This window comes from Schistocerca serialis, chromosome 7 (assembly GCF_023864345.2).
Source record: "Schistocerca serialis cubense isolate TAMUIC-IGC-003099 chromosome 7, iqSchSeri2.2, whole genome shotgun sequence".
Taxonomy (NCBI): domain Eukaryota; kingdom Metazoa; phylum Arthropoda; class Insecta; order Orthoptera; family Acrididae; genus Schistocerca; species Schistocerca serialis.
Window position 1 is genome coordinate 420,319,214 of NC_064644.1, and position 22,345 is coordinate 420,341,558.

The 22,345-nt window shown below is 37.6% G+C and overlaps 1 protein-coding gene across 2 annotated transcripts in view; it reads left to right on the forward strand.

Moving 5' to 3' along the window:
- The first annotated feature begins 3,719 nt into the window (after positions 1 to 3,719).
- Positions 3,720 to 22,345, forward strand: part of LOC126412754 (protein cramped) — a 181,222-nt gene continuing 162,596 nt past the window's right edge. For both annotated transcript variants that reach the window (XM_050082501.1, XM_050082502.1), the window contains exons 1-2: positions 3,720 to 4,013; positions 4,371 to 4,667. In XM_050082501.1, coding sequence (XP_049938458.1) covers positions 4,373 to 4,667 — 295 coding nt within the window. In that variant the 5' untranslated portion in view covers positions 3,720 to 4,013; positions 4,371 to 4,372. The remainder of the gene's footprint in view (positions 4,014 to 4,370; positions 4,668 to 22,345) is intronic.

Below are 22,345 nucleotides of genomic sequence, written 5' to 3' on the forward strand. Positions count from 1 at the left end.
CCTTCTTCCCCGACCTTTCCGGTATTTCCCTAAGGGGCTCCATCACCCGCCTAACGCTGGAGCTCCCAATCACTAATAAACCCCCCCCCCCGTGTGCCGGCTCGGACCTTGCTGAAGGAGCGGCCACATGTCCACTCACAGGCAGAGCGGGCGATGCCACATGGCCAGCCTCCACATTGATCCTCCGCCTCGTGCGCCGCTGAACCCGCCACCTCGCTTGGGGAGAGGGTGGCCCAACCGTGCCCGGTACCCGCAAAGATGTCTCGACAGCAGGGACAGTGGGTGAAGCATGTAACACCTGGGATGTACAATGTGACACACCAGACTCCCCACTGCCACTACACTCCGAGGCAGCAGCCTGAAGACAGCCGACCGCAGTCATCAACACACTCAGCTGTTCGCGAACAGTGGCCAGCTGCTCCTGCATCTGTACACAGCGGTCACACATCCTATCCATCCTAAGAAATCAATTTACTGTAGAGAGTTAATCAACCTTTAACTAGACTGCTAATTCACTAAAGGCGGCTGATAGTTGACTAAACTGTGGTTACTAGACACTTCTTGTAGAAAACAATGAAAATAGCACTACCTGTCTCTGGACTGTATTCAAAACAAACACTAGCACTACCGGCACTGCGGCTGACGAAAGGGACTCTGTGACTGTATTCAAAACATGAAATCTATGGAACACTATTACTAGCACTCGACAATTAAAGTTTTCTAAAAGCAAAAACACACGGAAGAAGAAGTGACAAGTAAGAAAAATACAGTTACCACTTAAATTAACGTAGCTCACTGCACAGCAGACGTGAAGCAGACGGCAGTTAGATGACACTGACACTACTGGCACTATGGCTGACTAAAGGGACTCTCTCTGACTGTATTCAAAACAAACACGAAATCTATAGGACACTATTACTAGCACTCGACAATTAAAGCTTCCTAAAAGCAAAAACACATGGAAGAAGAAGTGAGAAGTAAGAAAAATACAGTTAATACTTAAATTAACGTAGCTCGCTGCGCAGCAGCCTATACACTCTTAAATGTCCTGCAAAAATCTCACTGCTGTCACCTTTGGGTTTTATGCAGCTTTCTGCACCTAGTATTATATGATCCCCATTGCTTTTCAGTAGTGCTGACACTTTGTCTTGAAGCAAAATTTGTGACTGGATTTAGAATTATAGAAACTGATGAGAAGCCAGATCCTTCTATTTTGGAATGGAAGATTATGGCTATGTGCGGTATGCTAGAACACCTCATATGGAAGAGAACATGTTATAGGTGATTTGTGAGAATCAAGCCACCAGTATTCAGCACAGCGCACAAGCTCTGAACACAAATTAAAAGGCCATCTTTAGAATCTTACACGAACAAATGTTGCACTTGTGTCATTCAAAGAAGGTGCATTGATTGAAGTCAACAGGCTTTTCATGTCGAATGAAGTTAGCAAATAGCTTCCTACAGCACTGTGCAGAAAACAAAAAATTTTTTGCTTTCACAGTCTCTGCATAATTTGATTGGACCTATGTACTTCCCATAAACTGAACAGAGTAGTGTATGAACATTTCTTCAACATTTTCTCTCACAGTTCCTAGAAAATGTTTCACTAAGAATTCTTCAGTTTTTGTTTCAACATGATGAGACACCAACACACTTTTTACTCTGTGTTAGGATCCATATTGATGTTCATTTTGTATAACAATGGATTGGTCAGGGTGGTCCTATTCCATGGTCAGCTCTGTCATCAGACATGACATCGATGGGCTTCTTATAAGGCATTGGAAGAGTCAAGTTTATGAGACTTTGGTTGACAGGATAGTCACAGCCACAGCATGTAATACAGTTAAAGGTCCATTGCCTTACACTCTGTCATGATCACATTGGTCAACAGTTTGAATTATACCTGTAAGGGAAGAGTTCTGCATTTGTTACATAGTGCACTGTACACTATCAGAACAAATTGAACACACAGTGATGAAAGAGTATGTGAATTTCATTACATCGCTCTGTGTTTTGTGTTGTACATTTTGGTGATTGCGTTTTACAGTCTTTTTCACTGTTGTAAGGGTATTGCCATTGAAACAAGAGCATTTGTGGTAAAAAATCAAATGAAACATAACTATGTTATTACTGTGTGGTTACAAAGCTCCCTTACGCCAATATTGTCCGAAAATATCCATGGAAAACTTCTGAAACGTTTTTGATAGAGTTGGAGTTCACCCTGCATAAAGACAAAACAAGCAGCAAGAAGGGGCCAATGAATGAATGGTAGATGATTTTCTTATGGGAATGCAGGTACAATATCCTTCACGGAGATATAGGCAAGTCAATGACTGTCTGCAAAATTATATTGTTCCTCTCTTTTTGAATCTTATGTCAAACTTTACACTCTAAAGCCTGGATACACACAAGGATGAAATCATTGGATCTTATGCAGCATTTAATGCAATGCAGTTTCTTAGACTTTATCTCTGAAGCATACAAGAATGTATTATGCTTTTATTAGATTGCCTACAATTCTCACTTCATAAATAAAGCGATCTATTGTATAATTTTTTCATAATGCGAGAATGTTGTTTACAATTTGAAAATAAAAGTCTTCAAAGGTTTTTAGTAATAGAGATGTGGGTATTGTGTTTGGAACTACATAGAAAATAGTAGTATACCTTATATCTGGATACTGAATTAGCATTAATAATCATTTTTCAGCAAAAAAGATCTATAGCAAGTACAGATAAGTCCAGAAAATTGTAATTGGGGGGGGGGGGGGAGGCGTGACCACCCCCACCCCCTGAAGCTCACAGATTTCGGGGGGGGGGAGCCGAAATCTGTGAGCTTCAGGGGGTGGGGGTGGTCACGCCTCCCCCCCCCCCCCCCCCCCCCCCCCTCCCTGCGTCTTGCACCTAGGTGTGGGTGCCCTTGAGAATCAGGTTCAGGATCAGCATGACTGACTGAAATTGAATTCTGACATTGAATAACTTGTTATTTTCAAACATTCTGTATGTCTGGTAAAACTCTACTTTCTTTGTTTCTGCTTTTCCCAAATTTCCTCGTTCATGTCTCCATTTGGTCTGGGCTTTCAACTGTGCTTTTCATCACAGCAACTGCTGTTTCAAATACTGCCGCTCACAGTTTCATCGTTATCATAAACTCATGGATAACATCAATCGCTGTCGTTTTACATGCTAAATGTAATTGTTGATATCTTTTAACGTCTTGTTCTTTGCCCAGATCGCGTTATTAAATATTACCACCAACATTCGATTATATTGAGTCCGAGGATCATGAGCTGTATTTATCATTGACTCTAGCGTACTCGCGGTACGTTTTCACAAATTTATCTTGCGCTCAGTCTACCCATCTTACATCGTTTGAATATTAATATTTTTATTCTTATATATTTCTTAAAAATAAAGAGGAATCTATAGTTTTATTTGGGATTTAGATGAAAATTTGCCGACAGCATCAGCACGCAACAAGGGACTGGACGAAGATTTCGCAATCAGAGTCATTATAAATACTTATTTTAAGACGCGCGCTCTCCTGGGGGCGGATTCCACTCTTCAGTCGTTGCGAAATAGTTCCAAAATATTTTTCGTGCATTTTTTATTGACTCTTCTGTTGAGATAATAGCGATGGGAGGAGGAAAATGACAGCAATTTATATCACTGCTGTCAACTTTGGTTTAACCTACAGTTATACTGCGGTGTCAAAGGGAACCGTAACAGGTTTCGAGTATTGCATTGTTTACTTTGTGGTAAAGAAGTGGTGGGCTCTTTTTTGAGCATACGGAAAATAGATTTTTCTTGTAATGTGAGCTTCAAAATTTGGGACATTTGCACCATGACGTTGGCAGCTGTCCACTGTTTTTGAGAGGGACTATGATTTTTCCCGTACTGGTGAACAAGGGGATATTGACATGATGTAGCCCTTGTAAAAGTTTGTTTTCGCCGTTTACAGAGGAGTGTTGTGTGTTAGTAATCGTTGTACGAATGTGCGTAACTGCCAGCAAGGTAAGATTTTCTACTTTAAGTCAGGAAAAAGGAGATAAACGGTAATATATAAGCGAGTGTAATTACAGACCCGCCATTTGCAAGGAATTTGTTTTGGCAGTCAGTAGCTTCGTGAATTTTTGTGAATTTGATTTTAATACCCGAATTAGTAATATGTGTTACTCGAAGAATATGAAAGCCGTAGTTTCATTTTTCAACTGACTATTGTATTGTCAAATAGCTATAATCTTGTAAACATTTGTAGGATTCGAAGATATTCTTCAGGTCGTTCATCCACGGCTTTGTAGTTATGTTGAAAGTTCCTAATTTAGAATTCATTGCATTCTGCGTGTTGCTGCTATTGCCCTAAATTTCTAGGTATGGATGTGTGTGAACAACTTGAAAAATATGATAGAGACTGTAGTGCTTCGCCAAACGCTGCCACTCCCACAGAGAAGAGTTCTGAGGGTGACTACCCAACCGAAGAAACTGAACAGCTGGGCTCCGTTACACTTAGCCAGGAGTCTGATGGAACACCCACAGGTCTGCAGATACGGTCCAGTGCGCGAGTATCAAAGAAGATGCGACTTGATTCCATTCCGCAGTCAGTTCCTGTTGTCTCTGTGGCGCCTGTTTCTGTACCTTCTGCTTCTGCTGTCGCTGTCGAAAAGAAAGGTACGCCGTGTTACATTCGCAGAATTAAAAAAATATTTAATGGCATACAAGCTAATTTCAGTGACGACTTCAGATTGCATCCAGGTGATTTGTTGCAAGCCTTTTTATCTGAATTGTAAGGGTCATTATGCTGGATTGTGTTTTTGTTGCCTTAAAAAAATAGATCCGTTCTCAATGTCATTGCCGTTGCCGGGTTCACTAGTTAAAGGACGCCTATGTAGAAATGCTCTGACTGCAAACAGATTTGGAAATGATGACTGCTGTTCAGTGATTATCAATAGAAGTGTGACATGGGATTGAGACTGTGTAAAATGAAGTGGGTACTCTATACTTGTAATTGTATATTTTGACATCTGTGAAACATTTCTCTTTCTTAGTGCATTTTTAAAAGCTGTATCATATGCCATGGCAACATTATGATCTACCATCCATCAGTCACCTTTAAGTGTGTTTAGAGTCTTGATTGTGAGGGATCATAATAAATGGTTTTGTAATCTTGGTCACAACACAGATAACTTGTGCTAAAATGCACAATTGTCGTCAGTTCTGAAAGAAATTACTGTGTCTGTTGTGCATCATTTTTGAGAGTCTTCATGTTGCGCTGTGAACACTTTCCCGACATTTTGAAACTGTACAATGTGATTTATTTCTCATGATGGTACAGTATTAACTAGCAGAGTGGCTGTGCCATCACCTCATATTCCATGATCGTGCAGTTATGGACTTTTATCATATGTCTCTGCGAGTAATAGTTGGTGTCATTTATCAATTGCATTTTTTAAAGCAAGCTACAACAAAAACTCTAAAAATCTTGTTTGCTATAATGCATTTTTGGTTGAGATGACGTGTTTTAATGGTAAATTAACATTTTAATCCCAATCGTAACTGCAGGCTACTCTGTAGTGAGTCAATTGAACCTACTGATACCAGCTTTGACTTGTGATGCAATGCTGCTGTGGTTTGTGGCATCATACACATCCATATGGAAAAAAGATAGAACATTGACAGTATTTGTTTTGTATCTGTAATTTTTTTTCAGTGTACGTTTTGGCGACACTTTGTATGTTAGGTTGAATTGTGATAGTTTTGTTCTGTATTTGCAAAGCCAATGAATGTAAATACAAAATCTTTGCTGTGGGGACATACTAATCTGTAGCATAGCCAAGGTTGTAGGTTCAGTTGAAAGAAAAAGAGTTGGTGAAACCAATGAAAGTTATGCCATGAGAATAGCTACGATACTTGTCATCTACACCTAACATACATACTCTGCAACCCACCATACAGTGCATGGCAAGGGGTCAATGTACCACTACCACTCATTTCGTTTCTTATTCCACTGGTGGATAGAGTGAGGGGAGAAAAGATTGTCTATAAGCCTCAATATGAGCCATAATGTCTCTTATATCATCTATGTTGCTCTTATATGAAATGTATATTGGCCGCAGTAGAATGTTTCTGCGGTCAAGTTGAAATGCCGCTTCTCTAAATTTTCTCAGTAGTGTTCCTATAAAAGAATATCACCTTCCCTCCAGAGCAAATGTTTTGCATATTTGATTTCGGTGAGTCGCTTATGCCCACCAGTTTGATGAGGTCATTGATCAGAACCAACAGGCTATTTTGAAGACCTCATCGAAGCCTATTATTGCTAGCGGAACAGGTAATTACAGTGTATTTGAAGCTCACTGATAGATAACCAATAAAAGTAACAAAGCAAGAGAATCGATGTCTAAGTTACATTAAAGCTGACATTAATTTTGTTCTGGGCTTAATGCTGGTGAAATTTGTATACACTATAGAATGTATGATGGTGTATCATCATCTCTAAAATTTTCTAGTCTTTTGTAGGATGTTTTTGTAACAAATGCCTAGTTAATTTCTTCTATCCTCCTACCATCTCTGAGTCCATTTCTGCCCAATGTATCTCACTTATGCACTGCTTCCTGAACTCCCTTCAACCATTCGGGTGTAGGCTTCACATCAATCACAAGCTTCGGTATCCTGTATGTGCCCAGGGTTTCTTTATGTGCCCATATCAGTCCAGTCTTACCTTTTATCTTTCTTTGCAAGTGTTCTTCGTATAATGTTTTCATGATAGTTGTTTCTTATTCTGTCCACAGTTGCGTCTTGTGTGCTGCTCCCCAGAAATTTATTTTCACTTGCTTGTATTTAACTCTTTCCTTCCCTCCATCAGCCATGTCTCTACTGCATATGTCAATACTTAAGTGTAGTATGGTAGTATATCAGTCTCTAGGGATATTTCTTTGCCTCAGATCATGTTTCTGATGGCTCACACTTTATACTCTGTCACTAATTTCTTTATAATTTTCCACTCTGCTGAACAGCATTCCCCAGTCGTGAATTTTACCACTTTCTTCAGATTTCTGTTGCTTTCCACTCAGCCTAATCCGCTTTGCCATCTCCTGGTCTCCTAGTTGTGATAAATATGTGTGTTTTTGTGCTGTGCAAAACATCATTTCATAATATTATACTTCTTCCTCTAGTGCATCTGAACTGCTGTTGGGCTTCCTTTTCATGCTTCCATCATATAATCTCAAACAGAATTGCTTTTTTCTTGTCTTCTCCAATCTTCTATGCTACTCTTAGCTGCAGATGAACAATATTAAAATGTTTATACCTAGATAGTTATTTGAAGAAATAGACAATAAAATATTGTGAATAAATTATTTGTGGATAAAGAGATTATTCTTTTGTATCAATACCAAAAAGTAAGTGGTAGACTATTTTTTGTGTGGAACTTGACTAACGTAAAACAAAGTAGACACACATTTTCTTTGGTTAATTCTCAATCTGCACTATACACAACCAACTAATGTTTGATTCTGTGATTCATCTGCATACATAAATTCTCTGCAAACCATTGTGAATGGCATGACAGAGGTTAATTAGCAAAGGCATTTTTAATTGCCTATGAAGTGGGGGAAGAAAGCTTAAATGTCTCTGTGTGTACTGTAATCAGTGGAATCTTGTCTTCAGTATCCCTGTGGGAAAGATACAGAGGGGGCTGAAGAATATCTACATCTATATTCAGAAAACCACTATGAAGTGCATAGCAGTGGGTACATCCCATTGTACCAGTTATTAGTTTCTTCCTGTACCATTCACATATTGCGTGTGGGAAGAAAGATTGTTTGAATTCTTTTGAGCTACTGTAATATTTCTAATCTTCTTTAGTAGTGAGCCATTGATATTGCTGTCATAGGATACTACATTTTTTCATGTTGTGAAGTGCACAAGTTGTACGTTTTTGAACATTTAAAGGAAGTTGCCAATCTTTGCACCACTTTGAAGTCTTATCAAGATCTGACTGAATATTTATGCAACTTCTCACAGAGAGTATTTCATTACAGCTACATCACCTGCAAAAATTAATCATTTAATCCTAATTTGTGAAATTTTGTAAGTCATCTTTCATGAGGTAATTTGTGTTTTGTCTTAATCCTCTAGGATCCACAACAGTTAATATTAATTGTAGGTTGTTCTTACCAGAGTATTATTTACAGTTACCAATATGTTGGAGGACAAATGTACAACTTTTAGCATTTTTTCATTTTTGAGTTCTTTTTTACAATGCATTACACATATATAACATTGGGATTCAAAGTAATGATATCGGCATGGGTAAGAAAAATGTATAATCACACTTTTGCATTCTGAATTAGTTTATTACAAAATCTCATACAATAATGTAACAAGAAACATACTTACATACATTTCTTTTAGTAGTGGAATCTTCTGAAGCAGTTTCTGTCTTTGTTGAAGTACAGAAAAACTTTGCATTTTTCGCATTGGACAAAAGTATTCTGTTTCTTGCAAATTTTGCACCTTCCTTGTGTGTTATTCCACTGATGAAAGTGGACAATTTTGTCCTTTTGGCATTCTAACACTGGTGTTATTGTAGTAACAGGTTTCTTGAATTTTTTGGACTTATCTTCAGTACTTTGACGTCCCGTATTGAATTTTCTTTGTCCAGCAGATATCAATGCACTTGCAACATTAGCTTGAAACTACCTGAAAGAAACATGTTTTTCAGACAGAGCCTTGCAGTCTTCTCTATATTTCAGCAAGCTATTGACAACAGCTATTGTTGTTGCATGCCAAAAGATATACAAATACCATAATCTGGATTTTATGGGACTTTTGTATAGCAATGTCAACATATCGTGAAGATCTACTCCTCCAATGTTACACTTGTACATTTGAACAGTGGATGATCTTGGGACAAGAATATGTTCTTTCTTAGTCCTATCCTATCTTTTTGCCATGTCCTTTCGCTCTACACCTGTTAGCGAAGATAAAAGTGTAACACATTTGTTATTGTACCATTTCACAATGATGAACTTGTCCGTTGTGTCAACTTGTGAAGCTGTAGTACTGTGTCCTTGCGCTTTCATCTGCTTTTCGTCGGGAAGAGTATATTGCTTGAATCTTTCAGCTCTTATTGTGCCTGTATAATAAATACCCCTCTTCAGTAGTATCTCACAACATGATACGATGTGAGGAAATTGTTTGCATAAATCCTAAAAAAGGGACTGTCTTCCAGTGCTGCAGTTAGCTTCATCACAACTTTGAAACCAAGAATTTTTGCAGATACATGCTTTGTTGCCTAAGGAGCTGCACCTTGGTAATTGTCATAATCATACAAATATCCTGAGGAGCCCACTTTTTGAATCTCTATCTTCTTGGTGTATTTTGTATATATTATCGAAGACCACTGAATACTTTGAAAGGGATTATTATTTCGCCAACAGACTGAGTCTCCTGGGCAGTTTTCTCAGGCAAGCTTTTGAGAACAAAGTAAATGTGAGAATAAAGTAAGCCAAGGTCGAATTTTCCATACGTTATCTTCTTTCTGTGTTAGTTCAGTAACAATAAGATTGTTCTGGAAATGCAACAGAGATACTAGTTTATGAAAGCAACTTCGAGCCATTATATCAGAAACCAGATTATACGCTATGTGTTTTTCCCAATAACAAGGCACACTAGGCATTTGAGCCAAGCTCATTCTCAAATAAATACCCAAAAGCTGCTCCAGTCAGCTAGGGTAATGTCAGTAGTTGTACTCAATTTCTGAATACTGTAAATATTAGTTTGTCAAACACACAGTTCCAGCATTTCACATGTCACAAGAGATCTGAAGAACTGCAAAGGGGTGAGCACTTCTTCAGGTTCATCTTCTGGAAGCTGCACATATGGATGAATTTCTGGAGTAAAGTCATCATCGATCCAACACAACTCTGTATCTTGTGGAACATCCTCAGGATTTACTGAATCAAAAACAGCCAACTCTTGCAACACCTCTGGAGTAGAATTTTCTCCACTGTCATGATACGTGCTACCATTAGTCAGAATTTCATCATCATCCTCATCATCAAGTTCAGAAAAATCACTTTCATCGGGATTATTTAGAACCTCAAAAATGTCATCAGTTGTTAACTGGAAGTAAAAGAAAATGCCTAAATGTCACAATATGAACATCCATAAATACAGCCCTACATGTCCACTGGTGCACATATGTAACATGAGTTCATTTCAACATTCCTAGAGTATTTCAATAAGCAGAACCAAAAGAATAAAAATAACTGGTCCACTAGTACTTACTTAAAGAGAAAATATTTAATATATACTGATTAAAAACATATTATCCACACAAACAGAGGATCCCACATACCTTGTGTGACATGATAGCAACCAACTTCTGCCCTGGAGCACCTAAGAAGCTACAGACATGGTCAAAAATAATATCTCTACAGTAGTTCCAATTATTCCTCATAGAATGTGCTGCATGGCTTGTACAAATGTGTAACAGTGGGCATTGGTGTACTAAAATTGGCTGAAACCCATATAAAATTGCCGGCCGCGGTGGTCTCGCGGTTAAGGCGCTCAGTCCGGAACCGCGCGACTGCTACGGTCGCAGGTTCGAATCCTGCCTCGGGCATGGATGTGTGTGATGTCCTTAGGTTAGTTAGGTTTAAGTAGTTCTAAGTTCTAGGGGACTGATGACCACAGAAGTAAGTCCCATAGTGCTCAGAGCCATTTGAACCATATAAAACTTATGTTACATATATGTAACCAGAGGTACTAGAGGGTTAAAAAGTCTACCAGTTTTACGTGTGGAGTTCACATATGAGGTAGTCATACCTGGAACTGGTTGTGGGAAACTGTTACTAAGGACACCATCAGATATTGCTTCTTACGTACAGATGTATGGGATGTAAGATGCTATAAGCTTAAAGTTTTTTTTTAGTATGATGCAAGTAACAGAGGTACTTGAAAATGCCCAAGGGGATGAAGTTACCTAACTGTTAAATCATGAAATAAAGTTATTATTTCAGAACAAAACAGCCTGCATGGGGAAAGACTTCCCTCAAGAAACGCATAGCAGTTGTAGACTCATGTCTACAAAAAGACTATTGATACAAAATACCTACAGCTGAGCCTTTGTAATCATTCCATTTCACATCCTTACAAATTGTTACTGGCATTTGTCAATGAAAATAATCAATTTTTTGAAAATGAATGTATTGGATAGATACAAAATCTGCTCACCAAGTGGCGGCAGGAGAACACACAAATAAACTGTAATACCTTTTTGTGTGTGTCTCCTCCTGCTGCCGCTTGGTGAGCAGATTTTTTATCCATCAAATTATTTACACTGGTATTTGTGTGTGTTGACTTATTCTAATTGTGGATCACTGACATTGATTTACATTTGTTCATTTTGTGAAGGGCACGAACTTAAATTTCTGAGCACTTAAAGCAAGTTGCCGATCTTTGCACCACTTTGAAATCTAATCAAGATCTGATTGAGTATTTATGTAGCTTTCTCAGACAGTGTTTCATTGTAAGTAACTGCATCATATTTGTTAATACACAACATGACAAGCCTGGATCCCAACACACTTCCGGGAAGCATGCTGAAAGTTACCTAAACTTTTCTCAGTGACTCTCCATCCAAGACAAAATGCTGCATCCTCCATATCAAAAAATCCACAACTCAGTCATAAATTTTTTTTGATATCTCATATAACCATATTTCTGTTCATAAATGTTCCTGTGGTACCAAGTCAAATATGTTTCGAAAAGCAAGAAATACTACAGCCACCTGATGCCTTAATGTATAGCCATCAGGATGCTGTGTGAGAAAAGTGCAAGATGGCTTTGACATTATTTGTGTTTTCAGAATCTGTGCTGGTTGTCATAGAGGAAGGCATTCTGTTTCAGATACCTCATTGCATTTTCTGTTTGTTGAATGCTGTAGGATGTATGTAGGAATGTGTGTCATTGGCTCAGCTCTAGACAAAATTTTTTCTGTCACTTACGTAAATTGATATAGAAATCTTTCTTTTTCTTGCCTTTACTCCTTTGTGTTGTAATTACCTGGTGGTGATTATGGGTTCTGGAGTATATTGTTGTTGTTGTGCATGTACTGGTTAATTAATAAAAAATTATTTCAGAATGCTTTCGCATTTATATTAAAAAATGCTCAAGAAAAGGTTGTGGGCCCAGGCACAGGTGTGAAGATAAGGCTTTACATATGTTAAGATCGAATTGTGCGTGGAAATCCAGAGCTAGTTCGGAAGTTACAAGTGTGCCAATTATTCATTTTTTGTCAGTTGACCATTCGTGTGTGCAAACTGCTGATATTCTTTTTTTTTTTTTTTTTTTTTTTCACTCAAAGTTAAAAATGAGTGGTGCAGCCCCAAATGGACTTCCACCGGTTGGAAAGTTGATCGTATGTGAAAATTATTTGACATGGAAATTTGTCATGAACAGATATTTGGTCCATAACGAACTGTGGGATGTTGAAAACTTTTTCAGATCCGACAAGATTGTTGGAAGAACAGAGACAAAAATGCGCATTCCCAGATTATTCTTTATGTGGAAAAGATGAAATATTTCGATATAAGGGACACAAATATGGCAACAGAAGCCTGGACAGCCTTGGAAGACTCAGGACTTGCACACAGAGTGGGCTTGCTTAGAAAATGAATCACAGCAAAAGTAGATAAAAGCAAGTCAGTGGACGACTACTGCAGTCGAATGTGACACTTGAAAACAGTGGCAGATGTGTCAAGGGAGATTTTATTAAAGTGAAACTGCTACAAGTCATCAGATCCGAAGAGGTTAACGGAAATAAAGAATTGGCTGTGTATACAAATAAGCAGAGGCCTGCAAAACATTATTAAATGCTGAAAGTGCAACAAGCTGAATCATATTGCTAAGTATTGTTCTAGCAAGGACGGAAAAGGAGGAAGCTTGTCAAATAATAATGAGGGCTCATACGTATTTAGGAAACAGTCACGACAAAATAAAGCTATTCTTGCAGCTGATGTTAAGCAGTCTCACGGAAAGGATATGTGGTATTTAGATTCCTGTGCCTTGGTTCACATTACTAATGATGGAAGGAAGCTTCATAATGTTAAGTCATATAATACTCCAGTGGTCAGTGTGGGAGGTGATATCCTAGTAGCAGAGACTTCTGGAAGTGTTGATTTGACCTTCTATATGGGTGATAAAACTGTAGAAGCAGAAGCATCTGATGTCATTCATATCCCAAACTAACCTGTAAATTTGCTCTCTGTCAGTAAAATTGTAAGCAAAGGGCATGAAGTGACTTAACAAAAAAGGTGGATTCATCTACAATGCAGAAGGTGAAGTAATTGCCAAAGTAGTGCCTAAGAGTCTCCTCTATTGCTGGAATACAAATGAAGTGAAACACTGCTATTATACAAAAGATAGTGGATTCTCATGCCATCGCAGGCTAGGACATATCAATCATGAAAGTATGCTGAAATTGTCAAAGGATGCAGCGGGACTAAATGAAGATATTGTGGTTAAGTATCCTTGTGAGTTGTTCATCATGGGAAGACAGTTACGTCTTCCATTCAAACTTAGCAAAAGGTATTGTAAACACATCTTAGACATAGTACATTCTGATTTATCTGGGCAAATAGAGACACCGTCAATTGGTGGAAATCATTATTTTCCCTTATTCATTCATGACTTTTCAAGATTGAAGTTTGTTTATTTCTTGAAGAAAAAATCAGAGGTCACACAGATGTTTAAAAACTTCAAAGTCACAGTGGAAAAGAAAGGCAGGCAGAAATATTGAAGAAGTTGCAGTCTGACAATGGAAGGGAGCATGTCATTGATGAACTAAAAAGATATCGTCCACCAGCTTACAGAATATTACAGTCCAACAGCAAAATGGTGTTTTCGAGAGATCTAATAGAAAATTGGTTGAAAAAGATCGTTCCGTGATGTTCGGTGCTAACCTACCAAAGGAGAATTGGGCTGAAGTTGTCACTACAGCTGAATACCAGTCAAATCGTTTGCCAGCCACCACACTTGGAGATAAGACACCAATGAACTTGATCATAGGAGAAAGCCTTGTTTATCACATTTGAGAATTTTTGGATGCAGTGCAATGGTTCACATTCCAAAACCCCATTGCAGGATGTGGGATAAGAAGTCGCAGAAGTTGACATTTGTAGGCTACTGTCAGGCAACCATAGTTTATCAATTTTTCAATAGGTACACTGGATAGATATTGTCAGTAGGGATATAAAATTCCTGGAGGATGAGAATTTTTCAAGTTCAAAGACAGAGGAACGCAAGACCACAAATGCCGTAGGATTGGAACAATGAGGCAGTTCGTCGTGACTCAGTACTTCGCAACTAAGGGAGAAATTAAATCAAATGAACCCTTATATGGCTTTGACAATGATTCAGTAGAAAATGAAGCTCAAAAGACTAGGGTCATGAGAATCAAAACATATTTCAAGAGATTACACCTCGAAGGTCAGAGAACCAAACCCCAAGACATGGCCTGATAATGTTACTATTTGAAAGAAGGACTTCCAAGTGAATACATTGATGTCAAAGAGGCCTTGGAACTGACAAATAATGAAGAGTGGAAAAAACAAAAAGAACTAATTCTCATGTCTAGTTCGTAATAAAAAATTAAAGAAGTAGAGCTGCTCATGGGATACTAACTACTCAAGAGTAAGCGGGTATTAAAAGCCTGGGACTAGCAGTATACAAGAAATGTTTAAGACACGTCTAGTGGTGAAAGGATGCGCTCGAGCTCAAGGTTTTGATTATAAGGAAACCTTCGCACCAGTGGTCAAGCATTCATCCATTAGATATCTTGCATGTGGCAGCTCGAGAGAAGCTGGAGATTCATCATGTAGAGATCACTACTGCTTATCTCTGTGCAGACTTAAGTGAAGAAATTTATGTCATTCACCAGAAGATCTTGCAACCCCTGGAACTGAAATCAAAAAGTGTTGAAGTGTTAAGAAAACTGAAGTTGAACAGATCAGACACTGATCCATGTGTCTATTTTCACAGAGATGGCACCAAACCAGTCTGATAGCTTTATATTTTGATGATATACTATTATTCTCAAATGACAGAAGTGTTTTGGATCAATTAAAAAGTTCTTTGAAGAGCTTTTGTGAGATGGCCTTTGAAGCAGTTGAATCAGATGATATCAGTGTACCCTAAAAATGTTATTTCAGAAAGCTTTCACGTTTACATTAAAAAATGCTCAACAGCTTATCAATTCTTTCACCTCTAGCAACAGCTTATCAATTCTTTCACCTCTACTAATGAGAGAAATGTCAGGTTTGCTGTTTGGCTTTGATGTCCAAATTAGCTTTAGGGTAGGTTGAATTTAACTTTAGAGTAGGTTGAATTTAACTTTAGAGTAGGTTGAATTTAACTTTAGAGTAGGTTGAATTTAACTTTAGAGTAGGTTGAATTTAACTTTAGAGTAGGTTGAATTTAACTTTAGAGTAGGTTGAATTTAACTTTAGAGTAGGTTGAATTTAACTTTAGAGTAGGTTGAATTTAACTTTAGAGTAGGTTGAATTTAACTTTAGAGTAGGTTGAATTTAACTTTAGAGTAGGTTGAATTTAACTTTAGAGTAGGTTGAATTTAACTTTAGAGTAGGTTGAATTTAACTTTAGAGTAGGTTGAATTTAACTTTAGAGTAGGTTGAATTTAACTTTAGAGTAGGTTGAATTTAACTTTAGAGTAGGTTGAATTTAACTTTAGAGTAGGTTGAATTTAACTTTAGAGTAGGTTGAATTTAACTTTAGAGTAGGTTGAATTTAACTTTAGAGTAGGTTGAATTTAACTTTAGAGTAGGTTGAATTTAACTTTAGAGTAGGTTGAATTTAACTTTAGAGTAGGTTGAATTTAACTTTAGAGTAGGTTGAATTTAACTTTAGAGTAGGTTGAATTTAACTTTAGAGTAGGTTGAATTTAACTTTAGAGTAGGTTGAATTTAACTTTAGAGTAGGTTGAATTTAACTTTAGAGTAGGTTGAATTTAACTTTAGAGTAGGTTGAATTTAACTTTATGATAGGCTGAAGTTAAAGTCAGGCTGAAGTTAAATTTTGGTCTATAACTGGCTAGATAAGTAAATTAAAGGATCAGAAGAAGGCAAGGACTCTGTCTAGTTAAGTACTGTAGTATTCAAACCAACCTTCTGATTGAGAGCAGTATTACTTGCTTTTGCAGTATAACAAATGTAAAATAAAGAGTTTCGTATCCAAACAATGCCAACATATGAAAACACTATGTCTAACTAGGCACACATAAGAATGCAGCCAACAGAGACTCTAAATTGCTATACCTTCCTTATTTGTCCCAAGATTACCGACGCTATGGGATGTTTGAGTCAATATAATTATGAAATTATTGTGTGTTTGTAGTGCTACAGGGTGAGTGAACAAAGTAAGATCTGTATGACTGATAACAACTAACATAAAAAAACTGAAAGTCAAAAGTCTCTTAAAACAGCGACATCAAATGGCTTGTATGATAGTGAGTCACAAGTGGGGCTAAAGTTTTAATTATGATCTCAAAAAAAAAAAGAAAAGTTATGTAATTAATTTTTTAGAGGTACATGCCTGTAATCCGTACACAGTTAAGTCCCCACACCACTGTATCGTAACTCTGCACTCGAGGATCCAAAACAAAATGGTGCACCCCATCTGCACTTCAGCCAGTAGGCTGTGCCATTTTGTTCTCTCTCATCTAGTATCGTGATACAGTACTACGGCATGGAAATTCCAGTTTGTGCAATCACTATAACCATTGCACACAAATAAACAAACAAAAAGTCATTAAGTGATTTTATTTTTTCAATGTGATAATCATAACTTTATGACTATCCCTTGAATACCATCATCATTGATCCTACTTAATTTCACATTGAAAGTTCGAAAGAAAAATTTATGCCATTTGCATATTAGTTGTTCGCATAAGGTTGTTTGATTGAAAGGAATTTGGAGAGGTTGAAAGAATCAGCCAACTAGTTTGTTCCTTCAACCTCTCCAAATTTTGCTGCCATTCAGTTGACGAATTTACAGCCATGTTTAATATTTTTGAATGGAATTGCTAATTCAGCATAAAACATTTTGAGCAACATAAAACAAATTTGTAGGAATCAAGCTGTTCAGTGATCAAGAGAGGTTTACAATGAAATTGATACATAGTAGACAGAGAAATGTTGAACAAATTTAAAGTGACTCTCAACCTATCTTGTCGCCGAGTCTTTGAAGAATGACATTGGAGCCTTTCACTTGACTCACTCAAGATATGGAACACTACTGCAGATTGTGAGCAAGGGTGGTCTTCTCAACATTCTTTTCCAGTTGCAGGGATTATCCAAGCATGACCTTGAAGCCCAGATGACGGGCATCATTTTTATCAATGTGTACTGCAATCTGCGGTTGATTACATCCTGTTTCCTCAGTCTCTTCAACACATTGAATAAGGCTTACAGGCATACACAGTGCACCAAGGGGCTCCTTCTCAGTCCTGGTTTCTAATTCCTTAAGGGGCACCATTGTTCACTTACATTTGAACTACTGACAGTTGACAACCTCTGCTGTTCTGTGCTTGGATCCTTCTGACATGTGACACAGCAGGCTTCTCAAGGTATGAAGTTTGTTGTTCTGGCTCTGTTTCGGCTGAAGACAGCCCCCTACGGGGATGAATGCATCACTCTGACTCTCTGTAGCCCTTGCTTCCGCTGCACAATGCCCCTAAACGTACCGCTACATCTCAATAACGGTTGAGCTGACAAGTAGTGATAGGTTCTGTATTTTCTGTGGAGGAGACTGTATTTAGAGAGGAGGATAGTAGTTGTGTTACGTTTGGTATCTTTGGTTCATGACACTCAGCTGTTTGCCCAGCACACCATTCGCAGCAGTATCCAACACTTGACAACAATCGGGGATGTTTCCAGCTTGTTACAAACAGTGCTTGCTTGTCCAAGAACTGCACTCACAGCAGGGATGCAGTGTACCTGGTACAAGGTTGATGCAAACATCAAGCAAATAACTTCAAATTAACATCAGTGATTTGCTTTTAATTTTGGGATTCTTTGCTTTACAAGGATTAAAAGTTCATTTGCAAAACTTAAACCACAGCTCTCAAGTTGGTGTTGTAATAAGATAAACCTGAGATAAAATTTACTGATTGCGTGAAGCTACTCAGAATTTTGTCTCGAACTTTTGTTTTATTAATGTTTCACTTACATAACGAACTCTAAAATGGTGGAAATTTATGACAGTAATAGACAACATTAATTATTGTTGAAGGGGGAAATTAACTGGAACACTACATGCTGTTATACGTGGGTAGGCTGAAAAGTAATGCACACATTTGTAGAATACAAACAGAAACAGTTAGGAAGATTGGGTAAAACTACATTAAAGTACAATTATTAGGTTTCAAAATTACATACTTACATTTTAACCTAGTTACTGTTATGACTAACAGATTTCTCCCAACGTGTAACAATTTTTTTCATTCTGTCACTGAAAAATTCTTCTAACTTTTCTCAAATTCAAGACTGGATAGTTGTCTTCACATCATGTCTGAGGTGTAATGATTACCCCTGCGGTCTCTCTTGAGTAGAGGAAAGAAATAAAAATCACAGGCCATGGGATCGGGGGAGTAAGGAGGGTAAGGAATCGCTTCACACTTTAGGTGTCTTTCACATAGTGTCTTCCGTTGTGCATGAGGTGTCCGAACAAGCGTTTTCATGTTGCGAGATTATTGTTTAATAATGAAGCCAACACATTCCTTTGGATGTTCCAGTATGGTTTGTGATATGCTTTTGAATGATTTGCCAGTCATCTTGAATCAAATTGTAGGTGAATTTGCAATGTTTATAATCTGTGCCAGTGATCAGACCCTGTGTATTTCATCAATAATCATGGCTTTTTCAGGCTTGCAACCAGAAAATTTTATTATCCATCAGTTTACAGTAGACATATCAACATCATCATCACCATAAACAACATTTAAACACCTACGAATCTCAGCAGTTGTAACTATATCAGCAGTTAAAAATTCAATAAGAGCACATTGTTAAACTCACAGTGACATAGCACTAAAACACATCTCCATACTTCTGCCACTCAAAATACACCAGATGAACACAATATATTCAAACAGTTCATGCAAATGGATGGGGAAGTTAGCTTCCACATGCCTCATGGCAGTTTCTCTAAGTCATTTTGTTCACATTCTAGAAACATGTGTGCATTACTTTTCAGGCTACCCTTATAATACGTGTGAAACAAGATGTTACACCACACCAGTCAGCTTTGTAAGAACTATGTCTACGATACAATCATAAACTTTAAAACACTTCCTTTGAACAAGAAAAAAAATATTGCGCTAATCGTGTAAGTATCTGCACTGATATTGTTACCAAAATTCATAGGACACACAACAGTAGCTCCGTTCAAATTTATGTATACCAGACACGGCCAGGAGAATAATGGAATGGGCTTATGGCTGTTCACAGCCAACAGCTTGGGCTCACATTATGTGGATTCCAAATAAATAAAAATGACTTCCAGATACCAAATAGTGGAGATGCTGAGTCGCAGACAGACACAACAAAAGACTGGTAAACAAGTGCCATGTGTGTGTGAGAATTGTGCTTGCATAAGTGTGTGTGTGTGTGTGTGTGTGTGTGTGTGTGTGTGTGTGTGTGTGTGTGTGTGTGTGTGTGTGTGTGTGTGTGCAGTCTAACCTTTCCGTAATATTGTCATTATTCCATCCTGGATTTTCCATTGTTTGATTTTACAGGTACCAAAAATAGATGAACAATCAAACCCGCACTCCTTTAAAGAATCAAACACCCATGCATAAAACAGCTTCAGACTTCTGATTACTTTACAAATGGAATTAATATGTTAAATTTTTGACTTTAAGTGTGCAAATGAGAAAAAATTTAGAAAAGGTTTGAAATTATGTTTAAAATTTTGTTGGAAGCCAGTAAGTGCTCTCATTATCAAACATTGAATGAGTATAGTGTAGGTAATTTGCACTCATCTGTAATCTAAAGCCAGTTTTTAATGCATCTCAAATGTTTTTGACATCAGATCTCCTGAACTATTTGTTGTACAGTTATATAATTTTCCAGGTTCATTTAGTGGTATATATAGATACCAACTGCAAAATGTAATATGAATAGAGTTGTTAATGAAGAAATAGTATGAGGGTGAATCAATTAAACCGGAATCCTTTTTTATAAGTGTATTTAAGCTTCAGAAAAATTTATACACACAAACTTTCTTTTCGACACTGATGGGGAAAAAAAGTCGTAGCACGAAGAAGGAATTGTGTGACATAAACAAGAGTTGGTAGATGTGTTTCTACATGTGAAAGATGATTCAGATCAGCTTTGCTTTAAATAAATACTGTAGTGGTTGTTGAAATCTCCCCTCCCTCCCTGCCCCACCCCTTCGTCCTACCACAGAAGCAAGGAATGGGGATACTCTTTGGAGCAGGGGTAGCTAGGGCACAAGGGTCCTGGAGTAGAAGGTACTAGGTACAAAAAATGAAATTTACTGTACTGATAAAATCATATTTCGGTACTTAAACAGTGCATACAGTTATTAATAAAAACAACATACAATTGGGGCATTAGCCACATTACATAACAATATATTCCAGTTTTCAATTTAATTCAGAAAGACACTACTATTCAGGGTTATTAAGTTTCAAATGGCCCAAGCCACCTTTAAAAAAAATAACACAAGCTAACAAGTGATCCAAATTCAGCTGGCCTTGAGTTACTGTTTAATTACAAGACAATAGGACTTAATATTCTTCACAGTCATCAGCAGTCTTATCTAAAAGGATCATTTATGATTGTCTGTTCCAGTTGGCACTAGCTGCTCTGTGGGAATAACTACATAAGTCATAGAATCATTCAAATCAGCAATGGCTCTAAATGTCTGTTGTGTTGCCATTCATGAACAGCTTTCCAACAGGTGAATGCTTCCCCACATATCACTCATTACACAACAATCAAAATACTAAAATTTTGTTCAAGGTGCAGCCGCCTTAAAACCCTTAACTCGACTTCCCTACTTGCACCGGAAGTAGCCGCTTAAATTGCAAACTACATGCACCATAAAATAAGGTAAATTTACCAATGATCTAAAAGATTGTGCAGATAAACAAAACACAGTGTTTCATGGCAATTAGCCAAAATTGAAGGCACAGTCTGAATCGGCACAAGCCATTTAAATTTTCAAACTAAATAAGTAGTTAAATAATGGAATTCCCACTGTGCTCTAACTGTTTTAACAGCTTACACAAACAGATTCAATTGTAAGTTTAACTTGGAGCTTAGCATTCTTTAAATTCTCAAATGAATTTATCAGTTTGAATTGGCACTAGCCGTTTAAATTTTCAAACTAAACGAGAAGTTTAATACTGAAATGCCCATGGTGCTAACCATTTTAATAGCTTACTCAAACATATTACATTTTAGGTTTAACTCTGTGCTTAGCTATCTTTATATTCTCCAATGAATTTACCAGTTTGAATTGGCACTGGCCATTTTAACTTCAAAAATACACCAAACATTTTTAAATCTGGCCCTTGGCCACACATATCACCAAAATTTTTTTTTAAACAACTTCATGGCTCTAACCGCCAATAAATTTAGCTTATTAACAATTTTCTTGAGGAATGTCAGGTGCTTGGGAGTTTCAGTTCAAAGCACTATTGGAGCTAATTGTCTAACAGGACATCCTCAAACATAGGCCTTGATAGACACAGCATGTGAAAACAATACTTGCATTAACCAGTGGCTTCAGCAATGATGACACACACCAGTACACGTTAGTCCAACTGTTCCCATGAAATGATGTGGACATTAGCTGCTTGATACTTAATCATAAATAAGGTTATGACTTATCAGTGAAGAAGCCGTCAAATCCTGCAGCATAACAGGTGGGAGGTTTTAAAAGTATACAATGGTAACAATTTGAACATAAAGGAGCGATTGGAGGTTAGACGTAACTATTTTACTCTAAAACAATGCATATGGCAGTACTGCCAGAACATGTTAAAGATTGCCATATGAATAACAACAGAGAATATCTCAGCTAGGGGGCTGTAGCCACTCGCATGTCAGCCAATAGCTCATATGCAAAACTTCCTTTGTTAAAATAGTTCTCTGTCCTATGTTGGTTTGGAGGAAGGCAATGGCAAACCACCTCACATTGTCCTCTGCACTCCCCGGAGTATGGGACATCATCATCATCATCATCATCCTATGTTGGTCTCAAATGTTTAACTTGAAAAATATACTCAGAACAATTCA